General features: G+C 43.9%; 1 protein-coding gene across 3 annotated transcripts in view; it reads left to right on the top strand.

Moving 5' to 3' along the window:
- JMJD1C (jumonji domain containing 1C) overlaps nucleotides 1–24,711 on the top strand; it is a 164,281-nt gene that overhangs the window by 85,291 nt on the left and 54,279 nt on the right. For 2 of the 3 annotated variants that reach the window (XM_065670935.1, XM_065670934.1), the window contains exon 3: nucleotides 23,449–23,562. In XM_065670935.1, the coding sequence (XP_065527007.1) occupies nucleotides 23,449–23,562 (114 nt within the window). Of the gene's footprint in view, nucleotides 1–18,262; nucleotides 18,385–23,448; nucleotides 23,563–24,711 lie in introns of those variants that run through there. The other variant, XM_065670936.1, reaches the window with a different exon arrangement.

Here is a 24,711-nt window from a genome sequence, read left to right as displayed (position 1 = left end):
AAACTATTTATAATCTGAAGTTCAGTGGGATGTGTCTGTGAATCACAGAGAAAACACTTTTGAAAAACATCTTAAGTTTTTAACATGTAAGAAGTAGAGCTGCAAAACTGGACACCAAAAAGGCTGGGTTTCACTTTTTCTCTAAAATTATCATGTCTGAAAGAATTTATACTGAAATTGGAGTTGGCAGGAGGATTTAGCAAGAGGCAGACAAGTATTTCAGTAACTTGCCAATCTTCTGTTAAATGCTTAAAGGTCTAGGTAGTTGGTCAGTTCCTCTTCATGGCCATATGGCTGAATGTTAAGATTACGTGCATGTTGAATACTGTTGGGAATTATATTCTTCCAGCCTAATTAATTGTTATGTTCCAGTCTTGTGGCTAATACAATATATTTTATATTAATGCTTTTTTCTCCTCCTACTGCATATGTTTGAATCAGAGTAGTTTCTAATATGAAGTCCACCACACTTTGCATAGTGCAGCTTTGCTTAGCAAGTTGTATTTTTTTCTTATTATCTGTCCTAGAGGATCTGCTGTCTCGTTAAATTGAAATGAAAATAAATTTGGATATATTTGGAATGGAACATCTGGAGTTGCTGAACGTTTTAGATACTAAATGAGTTAGGGTCACTTTGACTATTTTTAATAATGCAGACTGGGAACATTTCAGTGACAAAGAAAATGAGACAGAATGAAAGGCAAAAATGAAGTAATTTTCCCTCATAGAGTCCACTTTAAAACACTGTGTTTCACTTACAGAGGATCAGCCTTCTCCAATCTGTGTCAGTGACCAAAAGTAAAGGAGTAACTGAAGTATAACGGGGCGGAGGGAGAGGGATGCAATGGAAGAAAAATCCTCGACATTTTTTGTGAAATAATAGATGGAGTAAGGTTTGTGGAAGAGCTAATATATTTTATGGGACTGACAGATACAGAAAGCATTTAACCGCTAAGCTTTAATAATGTAAAATCTTCTTCAGTTCTGAAATAGAAGTGTCAGTCTTCATCCTTAGACCCTAATAACTACAACAGTACTACTGTAACAAATACCTGATGTTATTACAATATTTTAATTCATTTGTTTTTAGAAGGTCATAAGTAAAAAGCTGGTAACAGAATGACTAGCTTTGTCCTTTTAATTTCTTTAAAGAGCTAGAACTTAACTAGTTAAAACTCACTTTCCAATTTCATATGCCTCCCATCTTCTACAAGATTAGTTTTCATTTTGATGTTACAGTTATGTTCAATGCTCATTGTCATTACATAAAGATTTCATACATTTCATTCTCTTTCGCCACCCATCCTTGTGTTCAGGAGCTTCTGCACCAGCTTTGTGAGTTCTTTTGCCCTTCAACTGAAGCACATTACTATCCTCAAAAGAAAGGTGGTATTTCTAAATATAGAAACCTAATTTAGATTCTGTGGTGACAGCCAGTGGTCCATTTCTTTTTCATTACAGTGATGAGGTGTTTATTTCTGAAGTCCACTGGTACCTTACTTAAGTGATCTTTTATCCTGAAGGCACAGAAAAAGTTGCTAGTGGGGGGGGGGGAAGGCACAACTCTTGTAAATGTACTTGAGTCTGAGAGATCTTCCATAGCTTGAGTATCTCTGTTCCATCTCCCTACACTGGATACGTATTCTCTTCTATCATTAAAACCACTATTAAAGCCACCTAATACAAAGCGTCTTCTACTGAAATAAGCTCAAAATTGCGGATGTATTTTTCTTTATCCCCTTTCTTTTCAAGATTAGCCCATTTACAGAGAAAGTCAGGTATAACTCAGATATAGAGGAACTTAACAGAGAAGCTGTTTCAGAGACTGAATAGTGACTGGGAGAGAGAAATGAAACATCTCTATACAGGTATACCAGAGTGATTTTTTCATAAGGACAGGTAGTTCTAAAAGGAGGTATGCTTCTTTCTCAAAAAGTTCTTACCTTTTATATTAATTGGAAAACATCCCTACTTCTTTCTTTTTGTACCGTTGAGAACAGACTGGGGGTGGGGAGGTTATGTTTTTTGCTTTTTATAGTCTTTGTGATTCACAGCTGGGATTTTTGACCAGAAATGGGTCATTCATTTTATAGATTCTCCTGGAGTAATTCGACGTATGATGTTACAGCACTATGAAATGGGGGGGAAGTATCCTAGAGATTTAGTGCTTGCCCTGTTGTCTAGCGCCATTTGTGGGTCTTGGTCTGAAAGAGCTATCTTTCAGAGAAAAATAAAAACCCGTCGGTGAGACTTACTTTTTTGTTCCTTCAATACGTAGCTAATATAAAGCTTTTTCTTGTTACTTTGGGGGTGGGGAAGGGAGTTAAGTTCTTAAAATTATTTTACAGATATGAGAATATAAAGACCAAAGGAAGGCTTCATTTTTAAACTTCCATTCATTGCTTGCGTTATATCTTGAATGAGCACAGCATGAGGATATCTTAAATAGGGGTAAAAAAACCCCAAACTTCTGAACAGTCCTAGATTGGATGCCATTATCTGATTTAGTGGTAGTTTTGTATCAGTTCCGCCTGGCTTGCTGGGCCAAAAAAATAATAATTTCATTTTTAAAGTCAGTTATGTTTCAAAAAATCAAACATGATTAGGGAATTAAAAGAAAAAATATCACAGGAGCTATACTAAGTTGAGAGGCAAAAAACCCCCACCCAAAATCAATGATCCTTACCCTCACATGAGCATGCGATATCTTGCAAATGGCAAACGTACTTAGTAGTGGTAAACGCCAGGAGAGAGAGAACAGTGTCAAACGAAGTGGCATATGGGAAGCATGCTGAGGGTGCATGGGTGATTTCTGCTTTGACACTGTTGAGAACAGGTAGTACTTTTAGAAATGAAAGAACTGCTCCTTCCAGTCGATTTGGGGAGGGAGAGGAGGGTCTCAAAGGAGGCTTGTTTTCAGTGATGGAGAGAAGGTAATGAGGTGCAAAGAAGCCTGACTCCTCAGTTTATCGTTTAGTACTGAAGGACTTCACAGGGTAGAGCTGCTGTTTTCACACCAATTGGGTAGTTGGTTTTCTGGTTCAATTACAAACAAAGCAGTAAGTCATCTCGGTAGGAAAACAGGAATGTTGCATGTGGTTTCTAGGTGTATTTCCAGCTTCCAAGGAGGATGTATGGTGGTAGTACACAGAGCTTTCTATTCGTGTTTATCCATTGCCAGTTGTTGTGCCTGTTGTCTCCTTCCTGCCCTTCTGGTGTTTTTTTTCCCTGCTCCCCCTGTGCCTTCTCCTCGGTTTACATTTTCCTTTTCTTTTAGTGCAGGGTGCTGGCAATGGGGGACACTTTCTGTTCTCATCAACGAGGCCATGGCCCTCACTTGTGAAGAGCAGAAAGTAAACAGCCCCTTGCTTGCAAGCACTTTGCAGTTAAACATCTGTGAACTCTTTAACTTTTTTTTTAATTATTATTATTTATTTGAGGCTTCTAAACTGTGCCAAATTTGGATAGATTTCCGTGGGAATAGCCAAAGCAGACATCTTTGACACATCCAGTTTGTTATAAAAGCACTGAACTTTTAGTAGAGGTCAGCAAAGCCAGCACAGGACCCTTTCCAGAGGGTTGGGAAGTAAATCTTGTTTCTTGAGGATCAGTAACTAGTGTTTGGTTTGAATGTAATTTATGGACAGGATTTGAACTTCAGCGTGAGACCAAATCTTGCTTCTAACCACAGCTGAACTTTCAAAAGTCAAGCAGTTGATAAGTAGTTGTTATGTAACTGCTGAGTATATCAAGGGAGTTTGGCGTGCACCCTTTTTGAAGGGAAGGGCTTGAAGGAGATGAGATTTAGTAATCGAGGGAGCAGTGGAAGAAACGAAAATGACAGATTTCATAAAGATTACTAAATATAGTATGCATGGAATCGCTAATACAGTTCAAAAGTGAAGAGGAGAAAAGAAATAGAAAAGGGGGAAGGCTCAAGATTTAACTGGTGATGTGGCTGGAACTTAAATCAGATCCAAGGATTAAGGCTCATGTGGCTTTGGAATTGCAGATTTCTTGGGGGACCTTTTGATGTTCGTGAATGGGAAGGTAAGGAAGAATGAGAAAGCTGAGAAAGATCCTGGAGGGATTTGAGTGGGAGTGGGAAGGAAAGACTCCATCATTAGCCTAATTTTCTACTGTGGTGGATTACACATGTGCATACCATACAGGAATAGACAGTTGTTCTGATGCTTTTCAGTGGAATTACATTCCCTGGAGGAGAGAGCCCTGAGGAGATCACTCTTACAGCTAAGCTCTGCCCCCAAGTACCTGTAAAACATTGCCTTTAGAGAAGAAGGCTCGTTCAATGGCTGGGAACTTGAGTGTAAGGAAAAAAACTTTGACCAACCTTTGCAACTTCCATTCAAGCTTTAGCTGTCAGCAGAGAGTTGTCCTGTAAACCTTTGTTTCTGTCTCAGCATATGAAGCAGTGCCATCGTGTAGAAGACTAGTACTAATTGAGAAGGAAAAGAGCTCAAAGATTAAGGAAAATGATTGTCAAGCATTGCAGCTAGGGAAAAGGTTTCACTGGATAATGGGATGTGGTTACTAAGAAACAACAGAAATGTTGTGTATACGTATTGAGAGCCTGGACAACAAAATGGAGAAATCCAAGCTTCTGATAGAGGTTGGGATATAAAACATTTGAGTATCAGAAGCACAGTAGAATGTTCTTGATAACTGGACTAGATGTAATTAAAGCGTTTTACACTGTTCAGAAATAACCAAACAAAAGCAAAAGTTGTGCAGTAGTAATTATATGGTAGGCTAGAAAAGAATATCTTGGTGTAAAAATGACAGACTGGCTCAAAATCAGTTTGGAGGAAGATGACAGAAGGAGTAAGAATCCTTTGTTTAGCCTCAGGGTTAGACTCGAATAGGGATAGTGATCTCTGTAGTGTTGTTAGATAAATACTGCTTGTTATGAGGTGGTTTACTTTCCCAGGTAGAGATCAGAGAAGAAATGATAGAGCCAAGGTATTCCTGGATGTGATTGCTGGCAAATTTCTTCCTTAAGCTATTCACTGAACCAACAGGAAATCAGGGGTTGCTTCAGACTTGATTTTGAAAAGCAATGAGGATATTCTAGAAAATAATTTTGGATTGAGGATTCAGTTTCACTTTATGCTTAATCAGCTGCTGAAAGAGCTGGCTTCGCTCTTTCTGCCCCTGTCTAGCTGATCCTAGCAGTAGCACAGCCAAGGCATGAGTTACATCAGCAAGGTGACTCTAGAGAATATGAGTCAGTCTGGGTGGGCGGGTGAGCTCTGATGCATTAGGCTGCCAGAGGAGGAAGAGTTGAGTGCTTGGGGCTGCTGAGGCATTCAAGACCTCCCCATTCAGTGGCAGTTGGCAGTTAATCACGTAAAGTGGAACTTCAAATTGCACCCTTAGTTATCCTGAGTTGATTCAAGTTTGAAATATGTGAGAAAAAGTATAGGAAAGTTGGTTTGGAATTTAGGTTTTGAATCTTAGTGGCAAATTTAAATAAGCTGATCACAGGTGTAAGGAGCCAGAGGACTCAATTTTTTAAACTCACAGATACGTAAAACTTGTCTGGAAACTGAATCCCAAGTAAGGATGAATTCTCCTGGTCTGCAGACCAAAATGTATGAATAGCCAGCCTGAAGATAGATAGATAGCAAGATTAATGCAGGAATTCTGTAAGCAGTGTGTGTATGTGTGAGAAGACTTAATTCTGATTTCTTTGTTTCTAAATATTGAATTTGATCTTGCAAATGATGTGAAAACTAATAAAAAGAATATTTTGTATGCTGAGAAAGGGAATAGCAATAATACACAACTAAAATGTTAAATATTTTTTACTTTATTTTCAGTCAGGATGATAATAAACTACAAAGGATAATGGAAGATGTATAGTAAGAGAATGGAAATTACTACAGCCAGAAGGAACTTAAGGACTGTAAAATTTTCAGACCAAGAGAAATTTACATCTCAAAGTTAGGAAAGAATTAGTGCTGATTGTAACTATTTTAGCTAATCTTTCCTTAAGGGTGGTACCTGTGATTGGAGGAGGTACCTATGATTGGACTGCATTACCAACATAAAGAGGGGGAAAGGAAGAATTATGCAACCAATTAAAGACTATCAGTCTGCCCTCAAAATATGTAAAACTTTGGGAGGCATTCAAAAAATAAAGTCAAGGACTTGGGAGATGGAAGCCAATGAAGTAGAACACAATATACCTACTTCAAAGAGCAAGTTTTCGTGACCTAATACCTGTCTTTGAAAATAAGTATTTTCCTAGACAGCAAAGGCCAGCGTGTGGCCTTCAGGTCAGGCATCTGTCAGAACCTTTCCCAAGGTCTGCAGGCAGTTCTTCCTGTTCAGCTCCATCAGAGGAAACCTGCAGGCTGGGATTAGTGTGGATGGGGGATGCTGGTACCTCAGAGCTCTCAAGAGTGCGGTAATATTGCTGCCAGGGAACAAGCTCTTGAGACTCTTCCTTTTGCATTTTTGGTACCTAAAGGACCAATGGTTTGTAGCTATTGAGAGAAGCCATGAAATAAGTGCTGTTGGGCAGAGAAGCTGGGCAGAGAGGCAGATGGCGTAATAAAAGCAGACATAAATGTAACATTAATTTGGACATGTGTTTCTCACTGCTGTTTTATTTGGGAGAGGTAAGTGACCCTGCAGATACTCTAGAGTCATAAGACTGAAAAAGACCTTGAGATCATCTAATCTAAATTGAGACCGTTAAGATTTGTTGTTGTGTCTGCTGTAGAGATGAAGAAATTATTCCTTGCAGCATCCTGTTTTCATAGCTGCAGACACACCCAGCTGTTCTCCCCTCCCAGTCTCTTCAGTGTGTATTCATCCATGGTATTTTCCAAAACTGCTCATTTTATTGCTCTCTTTTGAGAATCTACCTGTCTTGAGGAACAGTTTCCAAAATTCTGCTCACTTTAGACTACTCCAGATGAGGCTTCTGAATGCTGAACACAGGTTGTACTAACATTCACACATCCCAGTATTGTGTTTGCATTTTTATAGCATTATACCATTAACTCATAGCAGTTTATAAATTGAACCTAGCTTCTGTCTTTTTCTGTGGAATTTCTCCTTGGCCAGTTATTCACCATTCAGTATTTCTGCTGTTGACTTCTGCCTACGTGCAGTGTTTTGCATATCATCTTTTTTTTTTCAGAGCACTTACCCAGTTTGTCTTTTTGTCCTCCAATACAGTTTGCAGTCTCACCAAGCTAGTTGTTTGTCAATTTAATAAATGTAGTCTCTGTTCTGTCATCTGGGTCACTAATGAAAATAGTGAGTAAGAGCAGACCCAGTGCAGGATGGCTTTGGAACTGCATTCTAGGTATGTATTTTGACAGTGAGCTGGTGATGATTTCTGAATGTTTTGGGGCTTTTTTGTTTTGTGTAGTCCTTTTTCCTTGGTATGCATCCACATTAGTTTCATTTGGGTCTAATCTATTTAACTTGTGTACATGAGTATCATAAGAGGGAGTGCCAAAAACCTTTTAAGTCAGGATATTCAGATCTGCTTCTCAAGTCTGCTCTTCTATGTTATAAAGGAAATTTGCTTTGACATAATGTATTATTTTCAAATTCATTGTGGCTTTTACTCATCACCTTATTTTCTTTTAAGCCTTTACAAATACATTGGTTATATCTACTGTGTGTTTCCTCCCCTTCCCCTTGATCGTAGGCTATTCTAGTCATCCATCAGCACTCTGAATATCTACATCATAGACCCACCCACTTGATCATAAAGGCTGGTCGGCTTTGTTCTGCGGCAAGAAAATGCAAATAAAATTACGATTACTTTTGTAATGCATTCCACAGTATGTCAAGTGATGAACAATCAGAGGAAAATGGGGATTAGTGGTGTGAACAGTACCTTAGGTAGGAACTGTCTTATGTTAGCTATGTGGTGTTGAAATAGGTGGAGCAGTGTGGTGGTGAAATATGTTTGTCTGCCCGTAGTTCATGCATTTTGAGAATGACTTGCTTAGTACTTTCACTAAAATGTGTGGACTAATTGATTAAATTTGATTGAATCTGTAGATGGTACAGAATAGGAGGAGCCCTTAACACAGAAGGTAAGGGGGGTTGTATGCAACTCAAATGCCCCTGAAATATTAAGTAATAAAACTAGAACAAATCTCAACTCCATATGAAGTGGTGGATTTAGGAGCAGGTGGCAAATGTAGACAAGAGCTTATAGAATCATAGAATCAACTAGGTTGGAAAAGACATTTAAGATCATGAAGTCCAACCTTTACCCCAGGACTGCTTTAGTAAATTGGACACATGTAAAGGTTAGACACTGAAGTGTCCAGCCAGGTCACTAAGCCATGTCACTAAAGGCTTCATCTACACAGTTTTTAAACACTTCAGGGACAGTGACTCCACCACTTCCCTGGGCAGCTTCTTCCAATGCCTGATCACCCTCTCAGTGAATAAATTTTTCCTAATATCCAACCTAAACCTCCCCTGGCACAGTGTTGGGGCCATGACCTCTTATCCTATCACTTGTTACTTGGGAGAAGAGACCAACCACCTCCTTGCTCCATTCCTCATTTCAGGAAGTTGTAGAGGGTGATAAGGTTCCCCCTGAGCCTTCTCTTCTCCAGACTAAACACCCCCAGTTTACAGTGGAAGCACTGGCATGGAGAAAGTTTGGGCCTTCTGGCAAGTCAGAAAGACGATTGTGAACCTGCTGTTTTATGTCGAGATGATCACAGGTATAATTTTGGGACACGTGAAATGTGTCTTCCTGGAATAAAGGAGGCATTCTAGAGTCCCTGTACAGCTGCCTCCATGCTTTTAAACTGACGCACATAATTCCGGTAAGCCATGCTGGAGAAAGACAAATTCAGACTGAACAGGATACGGGGGGTTGATGATGAGGATAACCACAGTGCGGAAGTACAATCCAACATGAGAGACTAAGTGGGAGTAGATAATGGCGGCTAGTAACGTTGTCTTATAAAGGAGTATGGGAAAAATGAGGGAATGTGTAATCAGTGCTATAAATAGCTCTTGGAGGTAAATATTGTCTGATATACTATACAAATGGATCCAGAAGACCCTGAATTCACTATACAGGCCTAGGGCACAAATTTGAAAGTGCAGGGGTGCATTTCTTCTTTCTAATGTAACAGTAAGTTTGAACTTGGAAAAGAAACACATCTCACATTTAGTGGGAAACTTCTAAGTGGGGTGTATTTATGTGACCTTTCAGGGACCCTAGAGAAAGAAGATGAATAAGATCTGGATAATTTTGGTTTTTATCTTTAAAGTCGTAGCTGTCATGGTTTGAAGATGAGTGAATTTATAAAAAGCAGAAAACTTTATCTCAGAGAGAAGTACTTTCAACACCATCTGTCCTGTGTTTTTCTGAAAGGAAAAAACGTGTTTGTCCACCAAGGTTGCTACTGAACAAGCGTATAGGAAAGCAGATGTGAGAATCTAAAAATAACACTGCAGGGGGAATCCATTACGATATCTAGGTTAGTTTCTAATTCGTTTACTAGATAGACTGATGGTGTTTCAAGATCATTTCAGCATTATCCTGATGCTGGGATATATTGACTAAAACCCCGTCTGTTCCATCAGACTTTCTATTATCAAGTGTAAACTTTTAACCTTGACTTCATAGTGGCTTATGCATGTGCAGTTTTTGTCTTTGAGAAGTCTTCCCAAACCTTTTGTACTACAGAGTCAGGAATCAAAACAATGTATTAGCAGCTGTATCTCTGTGTGGGATGTCTTGACAGTCACAATATGATTTTAAAACAATCGTAGCAGGAAAATAGGCTGCTCAAGAAGGTTAAAAGGTATTTCTGTATATAGTCTGAAACTAGATTGTATCTCTCTCTGTTTACACGACACACAAAGGTGAGGTGAACAGTCTGGTATTTTTATTTGAGAAGTATACACTAGCATGTTGTCTCAGTAAGGTGGAGCTTTTTACCAAGATCATTAAAACACAGTGCAGTGATGTTACTTAGTATTTAAGTTTTACTGTTTGGAAATAGGAAAATACTACTTTTAAGATACTCTTATGCTTAAAGTGTACATGTTCAGGATATGAACAGGATATATCGCAAAACACAGGGAAATGTCCAAGTATGTCCTCACTCCCAACAAGCTGACACTAGGAGAGCACAGAAGCACTGAATCCAAAATGAGTAATCCTTTCCCTCCCTGAATAGCCTTTCCCTATTAAGGGAATCCAGAGACAGATAGAAAGCCTGCAGAACTGGCAAATGTGGTTCCTAATCTTTTGGAGACAATGAACTCAGGGAGGGAGAAAGGAACAGAAGTTGTAGCTTTTGACTGTTCACCAAAAAAACTCCCATTCCGAATATATTGCAAATTGAATGTGCTTATTCCACAGCTCTTATTCCGCCTGACAAACAGTAAAGCACACTGCTATCAGTAAAAGGGAATAAATGTAAAGACTGGCGGAAGGCCTTGAGGAGTCTTTTACTTCTCAGAAATGGAATCCACATTTATGTGTAACAGCTTCATTCATATGATAATTGAAGCAGGTATTTCCTTCTTTCAGCTTCCACAGAAGGTGTTGTTCTAAAATACTGCTCTCTGTTCTTGTTTTCTTTTTTTCCCCAAGATTTTTGTACTTGACCTTTTTTATGGTTTTGAGGCTTTTGTTATGCCAGGTAGCTCCAAACAGCAGCTCCTATTTAGCATACCTTTTTCTCCTGATCCCAGCTCTGTTTCAAGAGCCAATTCTACTCCCTGTAGAGACTTTCTACTTAACTGAGTTGTTACAGCCTACTCAAGTGACCATTTCATAGCATGATGTTAAGAATATGTTGCTTGCCCTGAGTGTGGTGTCAGGTATATATATGGAGCATTTGATACTACAAGAGTCGCTTGGATACTGTCGTAGGGCTGTGGGAATGGAAAATGTCAGCACGGGTGCATTCTCACCACTGCCATAACAGAGGAAGTGATGCCTGGCATGAGACTCCCTCGGAACCGCACCCCGTTTCTCCCCAGATGGAGCCAGTGGCTTGTTTCCAGGAGGCGGCCCTGGGCTGCAGGGCCTGCCAGCAGCCTGAGCAATCAGGGAGCCTGAGCTGTGGTGCGAATCCAAGCTTTCTGTGGTGAGGAGGCATCCGAGTTGTTTTGGAGGAGAGCAAACAGAAAAGCGCAAAATAAAACGCAATCCATTTAAGAGGCGGGAGTCTGACTAAGCTGGTGAATAAAATGCCTTAGACAAAGGAAAGAGAAGAGGGGAGTGGCAGTGAAGAACTGAAAAATAAACAGAAGAATTGGAGGAAAAAGTAGTGTTTTGGAAATGAAAGCTAACGAGGATGTAGGGGGTGAGACTGGAAAAAAGTGAGGCAGGTATTTTAGCTCTGGGGAATACAACCAGAAAGGGATCTTGCGAAAGCTAGATCTGGGTGAATCTCAGGAAGTGAGACAAGCTTCAGTGAGGCAAATGGGAATGTAGTGTGAGAGGGGCAGGAAGTAGTGGGCGGTTGAAAGGTGGAGTCCTGTTCTCTGATGGACTTCAGTTAGTTGGAATTATGAGAGGGAGGCAGTGTCAGGTGCTGAATCAGAAGAGCAGCAATTCAGGAGATGTAAGAAGCTTAAAGCTGATGTTCTCAATCATAGGTGGTTTTTCTGGAGGTGAGGCTGGGTAAATGAATTTTACATCCAGTCAGTTTGGGGAAAAGAATGCAAGAGTATTGTGCATGTTGGTGATAGGGTTGGAAGAAAAGAATAAAGCCAAGAAGCGAGTTGGAGGGAGTTTGGCATTATTGTGATGGAAACTAAGAAGGCTGAAGAAGTGTGAATACTGAAAAACATGGATGGCACCCAAGTTAAAAAGGGTTTGATGAATATTGCAGAAGGAGTGTGGGTAAGAACATTATGAACTTGAAGCTGTCGTGCTTGCTTTGTGGAAGACAGAATCCATTCCTAAGGTTAATGACTGTTGTAGCACATTGCTGTGACACTTGGAAACTCATATGAAAGTCCAGAATTCCATCGTGCAGTGAATTGTGGAACTAACACGAAAAGGGTTCATTTCTCCACTGAGGTAAAATTTGAAAGTAAGTCAAGGGCAGAGGACACACAAAGACAGGCAGATGGGAAGTAGGAGGCGTTGCTTATGAGGCTTCCATAAAGCATTGGCCAAGCCATTGTCAAGGTTTCAGAGGTCAGTACAGCAGAGCAGAGTTTTAAGGAGGAAATGGAAAGATGTCAATGGATCTGCTTTACCAGTGTTGCCAGTAAGCTGTTCCTGAAATTGGTAAGTGAGCGATGGCAGGACTGGGAGCTGCTGTTTCTGAAAGTGCAGTTTGATGTGACAGGACTGCTGGAGAACAGAGTGCAAAGAGGGGACACTGTAGGCTAGTGAATGTTTGTGGCAGTATTTTGAATGGATCTGAACATGTATGCTTTTATTAAGGCCAGAGTAAAGTAGGCTTCAGTAATCAACACGCAGGATGAGTGTAGGCTGGTGCTCTGAACTGTGGGGATAAGTACAAACCCACATGTTTCATAAGCTGTGTAAGAAAGATCTTCAGACATTTCTTGTAACTTGGACCCAGAAGTGAAAGAGAGCAGCTCACACTTAAAGATGACACTGATATTACTGGACTTGAGTAAGTGACAGGGTCACATCATTTTTGCTCAGCTAACGAAAGGAGAGGGCATAGGAAAATACATCTGTTATAGTGATGTTAGGCTTGAGATGACAGACATGCACAAGGGGATGCCTGAGAGACTGCTCAGTATTTTGTGTTTGAACATAAATCTGGAGTTGGAGCACTGTTCTGTAGGTTCTAAGTACAGGATTTGTATCTGTAAATGGCATGCTGTGGAGACTAAATAGAGAGAAAAATGTCAGTGGCAGGCTGCTAACAGAAGCTGAATTAGGGGGAGATGTAGAATGGGCTAGGAAGAAAATAAACTAGGGGCAGCAACTGTAAAATATACTGTTTACGTGGCTGAGACCTGAAAGATTATTTGTGGGTTTTGGTGGGGGGCGGGGGTGGGTGGGTGGTGTTTGTGTTTTGGGTTTTTGGGGTTTTTTTTTGTTTGTTTGTTTTTCTTTTTAAACAGAAGGATTGAAAGCAACTTACCATGAATTATTTGTCAGTATTCAAAATTCGTAGTTTCTGAAGTCTGCAGATCATTTAAACACTAGCAGAAAACTCATGCAAAATAAGAGAACTCATGCAATACCATCGCTTACAATGATGCATTATTTTTTATTTTTAGTTCCTACTTCTGTTCTTTCTTTTACCATGATTATTGGTCTCCTGTTGCAGCAGGGACACCAATTCAGCCACAAAAGTAGTTCAAGTTTACTATCAGAGCTTATTCCCAGAGCTGCGAATTACAGTACTGGTATGATGAAGTAGATGGGATGAAGTAATGGAGAAAATTGCACAGTCACGTTGATGCATGCAGCATTAAACCCCATGGTGCCTGCCCAGAGAAGCACAAAAGTTATTTTGAAGCTTGACTGAAAATATTGCAAAGATAGAAACTATATTTTAAATAGGATTAATTTCAAATATACTGTAAGATCAGTTAGTGCTGATATGCAACTGTATTAATTGTACTGTTGCTCATATTCCTCCATATTGAACTCAGCTGCCCAAGACTGTCTTCAGCTTCTCAATTTGGAAAAATTACTAAAGATAGCCTGGTGAGGTTTTTACACGTCTGGAAGTGAGATGTATTCACCTCCATAACCAAAACGTAGAGTTTAAATGAAGAATTTGCCCAATGAACTGACACCTAAAAATGACAGTTTATTTTACATGTTGCAGCCTTAGTAGTAATGATTGTTTCACACACATTAATTCCTCGTTTGGACTTCGGCTTCTGCACTTAAGTACACCGTTTGAACTCAGCTGGTTTGTACAAATATGTAATCAGAAAGTTTACTTCTCCACTAATGTGAGACTGGTGTAGCTCTGCTCTTACACTGTATTATTTCTGCGGGAGTATCGGTATGAAACAGTTCTGCTTGCTAAACAAATGTAGGGTGGCACACACAGGAAGAAGATAAGTAGAAAAATGCTAATTTAAATGATGAAGACCGGTTTAAATAACTTTCATTTGTTTTGAAGTTTAAATATTTACTCATTCGCAATATTTACATGTGCTCTTTCCTTGCCAGCAGCATCACACAGATGGGTTCCTCGGGCGAGGTGTGGGGAAGTAGCGTGGTTTGCAGTTACACGGGTTTACTGCCGCCAAGAAACAAAAGGAGGGTTAGAGCAGAGCTTTCACCACCACCCCCTTCCCAGCCGTGTGTGCTTTAGTTTCCTGATGTCCTTGTGGTGGTTCTGGCAGCAGCGCCGTGCGAGTAGCCTCCCCGACGGGCAGTGACTCAGGGCCTGGGTGCTGGCAGGCAGCCAGCCTGCAGGCACAAGGGCTGCAGCTGGCCCTGGCCCCGGCCCCAGCCAGCCCTGCTGGGCACCAGCAAACGCCTCTGTGTCGGGGCGCTTGGGTGAAAAACCTGCCAGTGTTCTAAAAGGGAGAAAGAAAAGGAAAAAAGAGCAGCTTTCGCAGAACCGTGCCAGCGCAACCCGGCGTGCCTTCCGCCACAAAGCAAACAAAACCGCAACCGAAAACCTCCAGCAGAGGAAGGCAAAGCCGTACGCCACCTGGAATTTTTCATGCGGTCTCTAAAAATACAAAACCCGCAGTATTGCCATCCTCACACCCTCAGCCCGGGCTGGGCGTGCTGCTGCGGCACACCAGAGGAGCGCTTCGCTGAAGTTACAGTTGCGATTTTAGGAAGGGAATGTTTGCGTTTTCCCGTTGATATTCGTGATTATCTGTAGTTCTTGCGATTATCTGCAAAATAGGGCACACTGTGTAATACACGTATCCTGTGGCAGCGAGCCAAGACAGTAATTGAAGGTCAGGGATTGTTTGCTGAGTGCAATTCAGTGTGCTGCCCGATTCTATAGGGGACTGGCAGTGCCAAAGAACAAAGGCAGCTCTGTTCTGCAAGCTTATAGTATGGCTGGTTTGACAGAGTTCAGGCCTTATTATGAGATGAAGCAACCAGTAGTTGGATACAGTGCTAAAATAATGCGACTATTAAATAAGCCACTTTAAAGTGTAGTATTTTGCAAATGTCATAACAAGGCTTTGGTAGGAATATTTTACATAGGCTTTGGGACTCTTAAGGCTCTGATTTTTAAAGTTCTAGTTCAAAATTGAGTGTTAGTGCCTTTACATGGCAAATCTGTGCTTTTTTTTAAGAATGCACACATATATATTGCGGTAAATTTAGCAAGCCATAATGATGTAAACTTCCCTTTATATTACCTTAGCATACTTACGTTAGCAGTTGTACCAGTAGCAACTTCATGATTTTTTTTTATACTCTCAAAGGTGTTTCCCACTTAGTGGATTTTTAGTGAGATTGACTTTAAGTGAAACCCTTGGAAACAGTTGCTGTGTTAGTATTCCACACGTAGCCGCTGCCACTTGAGAGTTTTCAGCAAAATCCCTCTGTGGTAATGAATAGGTGGTGCTGCAGTGGGTATTAATATTCTTTGTTACTAAGTTGCAGTCTATTAATAAAGCTTTGTCCAAACGGGCAAACTTGCCTGTCCTCCAGACAGTCTTGTGATTTGTATTTTAACAGTGTCTGTCTTGGGTATTATTAAGGATTGCCTGCTTTGACAGTTGCACTACATTCCACGCAGCTATCACAGCACCATTAGTTTAATAAGTATATGCTGTGCTCTGTAATAGGCATAATTTCTCCATTTGCCCTTCCTGAAATAACTATTAGTATTTGGACTCTCACTTGAGAGAAATGGTAAAAAAAGAAACAAAATCCCTGAAGCCACATGAGAGGTGCCTGAATTCGGTGGCAGTAGTAGCAAGGATGCCTTTGGGATGTTCAGTACTTCTTGGAGGTAATCTAAAATGTGCTTAAATTTAGATACTGATATGGAATGTGTTAAATTTGGATATTAAATAAGATCACAAAAGTTCAGAATTCAGTTTGGAAAAGACACTTTATTTCTTGACTGCTTGGTAAAGTGTGACTTCAGGATCTTTCCTTGTGTCAGCTCGTACTGGTAGGTCAAGTTTTATCTCTCAGAGGTGCTGAGGGCTCTGAAGAACCCAGTCTGTGAAGGAGCGCCTCCTCACGTGACACGCTGCCCTGCTGCTGTTTGGTGGCAGAGAATGGGCAGCACTTCGGCACAGCTTTCGGGGTAAAGGCAGTGCTAACTGTGGCCCAGACATGGGATAAGGATGCGGTTTAGTTTCTGCTTCTGCATGACCTGTCTTGGTACTGGTGAAAGTGGACAAGGCGTTATTCCCCCTACCCCAGAGAAGAAGCAATTGGAAAGAAGTCAGGTCAAAATGGTGTCACTAGATGTTGAATTCTTTCTCTGGAGATGAGGAAGTGCAGCCCAACCGTGGCCGGGTGGGGGCAGGGGCTGTGTTTTGAGGGGGGCAGCGGGGTTAGTGAGGCCTGTGCTCTGCTGGCATTAGAAGGCAGCTTTTCTCTGGCTGGCCCTGAGGGCAAGAGGATCTGGTGAGGGGCTGTGCAGGGGTGTCAGAGACAGAGCAGCAACTGTCCGGCCTGGTTGGTCAGGAATAGATGGAGGCTGCTGAGGGTACCGCCGCCTCCCCGCAGCCTTGCAGCCATATAAGGCTGCTCAGCTGCTTCAGCTCACCAGGCTGCAATACCGCTTAAAAGGGAAAATCAATACAACAAACAGCCTCCGCCAGGGTCCCTTCAGAACAAAACCCAGGTCTGCAGTTCCATGGCTTGAGCGTAGGCTGAGAAGCATATAAAACCCATGTACAGGTAGCCTGGTTCCTGACCTGCTGTGTGCATGCAGTGTCACGACCTGTTGTGAAAGAAAGCCAGTTGCTGGAGACAAGTCCATGGTGGGTAGAAAACCTTGCAGTTCAACTTCAATTTTTAACTGTACATAAGTATTTTATTATTTCAGGGCTCAGCATTTTATAGCATTCCAGTACACCTTTAAGCTTACATCATTTGGAATAATTCAAGATGAGAACAGAGGTGTAGTCATGCATTGATTCCCCATTATTCTCGTGCTTTCTTGGCAAACTACACACTATATTTTTTTTTTCTTTTCCGTGAAGTAAAAAATGTACAGCTGCTTATGTTTAAAGGGTTCGGAGGAAAAAAAATGCCTCTATTGCAACCCCCTTTTGAGAACTTCGTCGTCTTTTTTTTTTTTTTCTTCTTCTATCAATGTTTGTGTATGTGAGCTAAGCTCAGGTAATGCCGTACAGGTGTTCTTGCTATATTTCCGTTCGTGCACTTCCTAAGCTTAACACCCCTGCCCTTGACAAGTCAGGTGAATTTATGTTTTTATCTAAACTGTAAACAAGCAGTTGTTGCCACAGTAACCTCTGGTCAACGATGGGAAAACATGTTTTATGTGGTATTATTTGGTCATCAAGGATAAAATGGTACGCTGAAAACTAGAAAATTGTGCTTGAGAACGTTTTGCACCAGCTGACGGGCTGTAATACTTGCTGATCAGGGCGAGGCGTGCTTTGCTGTTCGTGAAAGGCTTTTGCGTGAGCAGCCCCTGCGGGTTTTAAACCGTGCCTGGCGGCGCAGGGGGGGGGAGCGGGGCAGCCCTGCGCGCCCGGCTCGGCTCTGAGGTCAGCCCTGACACTCCCTTTCCGGTTTTGGTGTTTTGGGTTTTTGGGGGGTGGGGGGGTGTGTGTGATACATGAATGTGGACACATTCCTAGCCCTCGTTTGCTGACCTCCAAACGCTCACCCGAGGGAGGGATGGGGAAAGGCTTTCAAGGGGCAGCCCTGCCACGCTGCGGGCCCTTGGGGCCGTGAGCTAGGCTGCAGGTTCCGCGCTCCAGCCGCGCTGCTGGAGGCGGCAGGCTTTTGGCCCCCGGGAGTCCCGGCCCCGCGCCCGGGCCACTACCACACGTGGCCCGCGGCTCCGCCCCGCAGGACGTGGCTGCCCGCCTGCCGAGCGCCGCCCCTTGCCGCGGCGTGCTCCTCTCGCTCCGCTCCCGGCGGCTCGGCTCGGTGCGTTCCATCTCCTCCCGCCCCGGCTGAGCGCTGCCATGGCCGGCCCTGCGCGCAGCGCGACCGCGCTTATGTAAGCGGCGGCAGCGCGCCATGACCCAGCAGCGGGGACGCGTCGGGGCCTCCGCGGCGGGCCCAGCTGCGCGCTAGCCCGCGCCGGCCCTACAAAGGGCGGGCGGCGAGCATTTCTCCTTCTCCTCCCCCAGCCCCGCCGTCCCCGCCCCCGGCGAGGCCGCCCGGGCCGACCCGGAAGCGGCGCGGCGAGAACCATTTTCCTTGTGAGTTCAAAGGCTGACGCGGGCGCGGAGGTCCCGCGGGCCGGGCCGCCGAGCGAGGTGAGTACGGGGGGGGGGTGGTGGGAGTAGGCTGGGGTCGGTGAATCTGCCGCCGTAACTCGGAGGCGGGGGGCGCTTCCGCGGCTTCCTCCGCGCCTCCCCTCCCCCCCCCCCCCTCCCGTTCCGCGGACATATTTAACTTTTTGAGGGGCGCCCGCGGTCTTTGTTTCTTCTGCAGGGCTGCCGGGGCGGAGCGGGGTGCGCCCCAGGCTCACGGGGCTCTCCAGCCCTTCTTCCCCCGCTCCCTTCACCGCGATGTGCGGAGGGGTGCACGTGACGGGCGGGCTTCCGCGGGCGCGCACGCGGCAGGCGGCGGCTTTGTGCTCAGCCCGGAGGCGGGTGAACGTGGGCCGGAGCACCGTGAGTACCGGACACGTCCCTGCCCCCGCCGCGGAGCCGGGCGGAGGTGGTCCGCGCTCTCGGGGAAAGCCAGCGGGGGGAGCGGAGATGAAGGAATCGATTTCCAGCTCCCACTGCCTGGCGAGGTTATATTTCTGCCGTCGGCTGCGGCCGTTCAGCTTCAGGGGCTCGTTGTCCAGCCGTTAGCGGTGAGACGGAGCGCGGTGCCGCACGGCGCCTCCGCCTGGCGTGTGTGTTGGGGGCCCGGCTTGTCGGGCCGCGCCGCCTTCCTGTGGGGCCGCTCACCCCCACCCCCGTTCTGCCGCTTGCTGCGTGAGGGCTCCACCAGCCCTTCGGGGGAAGGCCTGGGAGAGTCCCGCCCGGAGTAACGCCTTGGCTGGGAACGAGCTCTTCCGTAGGGAGTGCGAGAAAACTCGACGCTCGATTTTTATGTCAAGTCTGCTTTGTCTTCCGCTCTTTTCCACTCGGTAATTCTGCCTTTGAGTACAAGCCATGGCAACAAACAGGCCTTGGAAGAAAGCGCCAGCTATTTTGAATGATTAAGTGTCATAATGAAAAGGTGCCAGTTTTTGCGCTATTGCAGACTAGCCAGCGAGGCTAAAGAACAATGTGTGGAAAAGTTTGCTGAATAGTAGGTAGAAATGATGTTTACACGATCTTGTCGGCTTCTTTTTTGGTTTAAAGAGGAAAACCTATAAAATGTTATGGGGTTTAGCATAAGACTAGCTTTCTTGAATACGTTTTTATATTTTTAGTTCATTTTACGGCATAAATTTCGCTAGAGGCTTTTTTTTTTTTTTTTTTTTTTTTAATGGAGCTAAGGCAGTGGCTGTGCATAGGGAAGTGCGTGGCTGGGGTGCGGGGTGCGCAGCCGAGCAGGCTGAAGGCTCCCTCCTGGGAGGCAGTGGTACGTGCAGGGCGAGCCGGACAGCAGCTGCGGGCTTAGCTGTAACCCGAGCGCTTGCTGCAGTGAGCCTCCGGGGTGTCACGGCCTGGCAGCGCCAGCCTGCAGCAGCCGGGGTGCGGTGGCTCCCGGAGCCCTGGCCGGTGCCAAGGAACTGCCTGCTCAGGCTCACATGGCGCGGGCGGCTCACCACGTCCCCAGCTGCTTCACTGCATTAGGCAGAGGTAAAAACGCACTGTGCTTGTTCAGTACTGCTTCCTCGAGAAAGTGAGGCCTGTGGTTGCCATGGGGGTTTTGAAACAATAAATAAATAGATGAGTTGTGTTACTGGGCGTTAGGAAAAGCTGTCCGTGAGTAATCCGCTCTATTTGAGAGTATTTGGTAAGTGCCGTTGGATATCTTTGAGATTGTTTGCTGTGACATGATGGTACTGAATATTTTCTGAAAAATTGTTTAATAGTTCAGAAGGTCCAAACCCAACTCTTCTTGGTCTCGGTGCCAGGCGCCTGTCATAGGCAGGTTGTTTCTTGTATGAGCTGTGGTGGTAATATGGGGATATGGATGGCAATGGGGGCAAAGTAAGAAATATGGTTTATTCAGTATCAGGGAACTTGGAGGCAAAGCAAAGTGTGTGTGTGTTCACAGAGCTGCCTTCGGCCAAGCAGGGAAATCTGGTGGAAAAAAAGTGGGATTTTTTCCAAGCAGCTGCTTAGAGGAGTGCTTAAGTCAGATGTCACTTAAAATCGAGTCCTTTGCTTAATTGTGGTCTTCAGGGAGCTGGGTTAATGTGGATGGTAAAAGGAAGCTTTATGCAAGTTTGAAAGGGAGTTTTTTGTTTGAAGAGGTTCAGTTTTTCCTGGTTTCAGCCAGTGAGCTTTATTCTCCCAGGAGCTGTCTTCCACTTCTGGAACGGAAAGAGGGAGCGTCTTCCTCTGAAAGTCTGTAAGGAGCTTGTTGGACCTTCTTACATCTGTTTTCATGTTGTTACATGCCTCATATGCTTGCCTTTAGTAGCTTACTCTTGCCTATTGTGCTCTTAGTCTGTTTTTCTTTGTGCATACGTGATGTGTGGTGTGAAGTTTGGTCACGTCTTTCGTATTAAGATTTTTCGAATCCCTCTCCTGACCTTGGTGGCCTGCCTATCTCCCAGAGCTGATGGAGTCTGGACTTTGCTTTCCCAGGAAGGCCTGCTTTTATTAAAGGGTGGGGTTTTGTTGTTCTTTGATAGTGGAAATATTTTCTAATAGTGCCTGAAAAATCTGAACTTGTGTGCAGCTGAGCAGATATCCGCAGATGAGGAGTTGTGTGACATTGCAGTTTTGCTTTATTTATTTACATATTTTTCCTCTGTGCTTGTGGGATAGCCCGCATCCTCCACATGCATATTTTGGGGGCGTTGGCCTGTCTAGAGGCTTAGATCTATGAAAGCAAGTGAGAAGGCTTTACGTTTCTCTTCTCAGAATAATCACGCTCACAGATCTATATTTGGAACTAGTTCTTTTAATACCAGCAGTAAGATAAACCAGTGGCTCATGCGTACCTTAATCTGTAGTGCTGTCTGAATCCTGAATGATAACTGTGAGCCGCATTCCACATGGTTTCATTTCGGCTAATGATGTGGTATGTCCTGTTGTTCGTAGTCAGAAACACGTTTCTTGACCTGAATAATAGCCCAGAAAGTTAGAAAGGAAAAAAGTAGAACAGTGCTTCTGAAGCTGTGGGGGCGAGTTCAGAACCAAAAGACACTACATCGACTTCTTTAAAGGAAAGGTTGTCTGTTTTCGGATTCGTACACCCAACGTTTGGCAATTTCATGATGTGAACTCCACCCTCTCAACTCAAACCATTAGCAATACAAGATCCATTATAGAAAAGTGATGCAAGAGCAAAGGCCCTTTCATAACTATTAGAGGTTAAATAATTATTTACTCTTTAGACTCTGTAGTTAGCATACTATCATCATCTCCAGCCCCCTCCAGCGCTTTCATCTAGTTACCCTGTTGAGATGGCTGGCTGGCTGGCTGATAGAGTGGGGTTATTTTTTCCTTGGTTATGTGAGAAAAGGTAACAGCTGAACTGAAACCTTGAATGAAATGGAAACAAGAATGCAGCACATTGCATCTGAGCATTTGTAAAGTTGGATAGATTTGTTAAAGTATTATGTATCTCCAGTGAAGTATTCTCTCATTTGTTTAGTAAGTGCCACAGCTGAAGCTCCAGAGAGATTTGGGTTAGATTTAGCCTAATTGCAAGGCAACACCTTTGTAAAATAGGTAATGAAGTCTGATAAAACCTTGAGTGCGTTTCTGACAAGCTGCCTGCAGGCTGGCTGGGGGCAGGGCACTGCTGCTGCTGCCCTGCTTAGGTGGCTTTTGTCAAGTTACAGGATTGCTTTGTGGCTCAGTTTCCCCACCTTTAAACAGGCAGTGGTGATCCTGTCCTCTCCTTGTAAGTCCTTGGGGTCTGTTGCTGTGGGGTGTTGCATGTGAGCTAGTGATGTCCTTTTGCCAATAGCAGCATCTTACATATGTTAGTGTAGCATTTGCACAGTGCTTGATGGGGTTTGACCTCCCCTTTAATTCTCCTCTTTGCCTTTTCCTCCTGCGTTTTAAATTTAGAATCGGTTTCGAAGGGCTTTTTCCCTTTCCTGTTTTCCCTCATTACTGTTTTTTTGTTTCGTCCTGTAGAATAACTTTCCTCTATTTCTTCTGTCCCTCCATGTTTGTTTTCCCCTTATATCCTGCATATTTCTGCTAGTCATTTCTTTTGTTCACCCGTGCCTTCCTCTTGCTGTTCTTGTGTGTCTTCAGAGCGGTATTTTCTCTCCTCTCCATCCGCTGGGATTTCCTTTTCACCTGACTCATCCCCTCGGTACATCCCCACTCAGTCACGTTCTCCTTGCGCTTCTGTTACAGGAAACCCAAACAGCAGGGGAGGCGACCGCCTGCTCGTCCCCTCTCGGGGCAGACCCACTGAAGTCATGGCTCCCTTCCCACTCGCCTCCTGCATCCCACAGCGCCTGGGCGAGGCTAGGCGCGGGGGAGGAGGGTTTGGGCAAAGCCTGCCTGCATGGGGGCGTCGAGGAGCCCGTTATTCCCTGCTCCCCTTTCTTCATGCCCGGCTTTTGCAGCGAGGCCAGGAGGTTTCCTGCTTCCTCCCACGTGCTGGAGAGGCGGCGAGGGGCCAGTTGTCCAACTGGAATGTTGGCAGGAAACCTCCCGGCCCCGCTGCGCAAGCCCCTGGACCGAGCGCTGTTGCCTCCAGAGCGGTTGCGCCGGAGCAGCCGGTTGCTGCAGGGAGGCGCAGCAGCGGGGGCGGCAGCAGCAGTCAGAGCAGGGAAATGAGACGGGTGACTCCAGGCAAGGTGAACGATTTCAGAACAGGAAGGGGGGGAGCGTTTCACATCTGCAGTCTGCTTCCACTTCAGCGTCCTTACTGTAATTACCACTGCGCTAGCTAGTCCTGCAGGCAGAGAGAGAGGATCTTTCTGCTAAGCTGTGTGTTTAAGATCTAATCGTGCTCCTGTACTTCGAGCTTCTGTGGTAAATGCTCTTGCTCAAGCACAATGAGGGAAAGGAAAATATATGGTGTAGTTCTCTTTTCTAGTTGGTTTTCCACCAACGGCACAAAGGAAAAATGACAAACCCCCAAATCCTCCTTTCTAATATAATTAGTAATTGTTATTCTGTTTTAACTTGTTTTGATGGAATAATTACATCGGTATTTACTTAGTCCTTGGGGTTTGATGTGCTGAGCTTTTTTGTTTTAATCAGTTAATTTTAATTTTTTTTTCCTAATAGACATTCAAGCCCTTGGTTGGAAAAAGTGTATACAATTCAATTACTGCAGTAGAATTCCTTGTGGACAAACAGCTGGATTTTATAACTGATGATAGTGCCTTTCAGCCCTATCAGGTAAGAAATGTATTACGGTATAAGTACTTTATATTTGGCTTAGTTAAAATCCACGTGTTTATTATTTTTAAGTGCGTTTTGCGTTCAAATTCTGTTATGGGTATAATGTCTATTGATTATTGGCAGAGATCGTTGCTCATTTTGTGAAAGATTATATCCCATACCATATCTGAGTCTAGTGAATCTGATCACATCAAGGAGTACTGTGCAACTGATGTTATTGAATCACCTTTAAGTAAAATACCTGACTCCTTTAAAGGTTAAGCAGTACCATTAGTTGCAGAGCAAATGAAAGATAGTATCCGCCCTTCTGAAGCTGGGCTTTCATTTCTAGGTCTTTGCAGTGATACAGTGCTATCTGACTTACAAGGGGTTTTTTTTGAGAATGAATAGCAGAAAATGTGAATTCTTACAAAGAAAACAAAGACCTTCTTTTGCCGTTGTTTCTAAGTATGCTAAAATTTCCAGTAGCCTTGATTTTAATGCCTTTTTCGTTAATTAGAAGCATGTTAATATATTTGTGTATTTAAAGAAAAAGAAATTATTCCTCCCCTCCCTTCCCCCCCCCAGAAGGAGGTTTAAAAATCTTATCTCTGACATTAGAAAAACATTTGCTACATTTCAGCTTGTGCTGAAACTGATTTCAACTTGAATAGCCATAAATTCTTTCTTATGGTTTGGATGGTACGCTGCGGTGGTACAGAAATAGTACTTTGAGACTTGGAATAACAGATGGCCCTGAATAAATGCTATGTAATTTTGTCCTGACACCCCTTCTTCCCTTCTGCTTCATGAAGATGTTGTTTTTTTCCCCAGTACCAATTATAGAGCTAGAAAAAGAGAAGTGACTGAGAGAGAATCCTGGGCAAAGGAGAGGGAGGTTCAGTTTGTGGAAGGGCTGGTGCTCTTGTGTGTCTCTGATGGGGAAGCCAAACGAGTTCAACGCTTTTTGTCAGGGTGAGGTTAGGTGTTGTGGCTCGAGCTGCTCAAACAGCTTGGCTCTGCCGCAGAGGACATTTCCCACTGTTGGACTCCGCACTGGGTGCCTTCAGCTTTTTAAGCCAGCACAGCCTTGCTTTTTAAAAACGGGAGTGGGAGAAAGCTTGTGATGTTAGTGAACTGAGCTGGGGATTAGTCCAGGGTGCAGCA

Source organism: Lathamus discolor, chromosome 3, assembly GCF_037157495.1.
Source record: "Lathamus discolor isolate bLatDis1 chromosome 3, bLatDis1.hap1, whole genome shotgun sequence".
Taxonomy (NCBI): domain Eukaryota; kingdom Metazoa; phylum Chordata; class Aves; order Psittaciformes; family Psittacidae; genus Lathamus; species Lathamus discolor.
The sequence above is the reverse complement of the archived record's forward strand: the minus strand, read 5'-3'. Positions and strand labels throughout refer to the sequence as shown.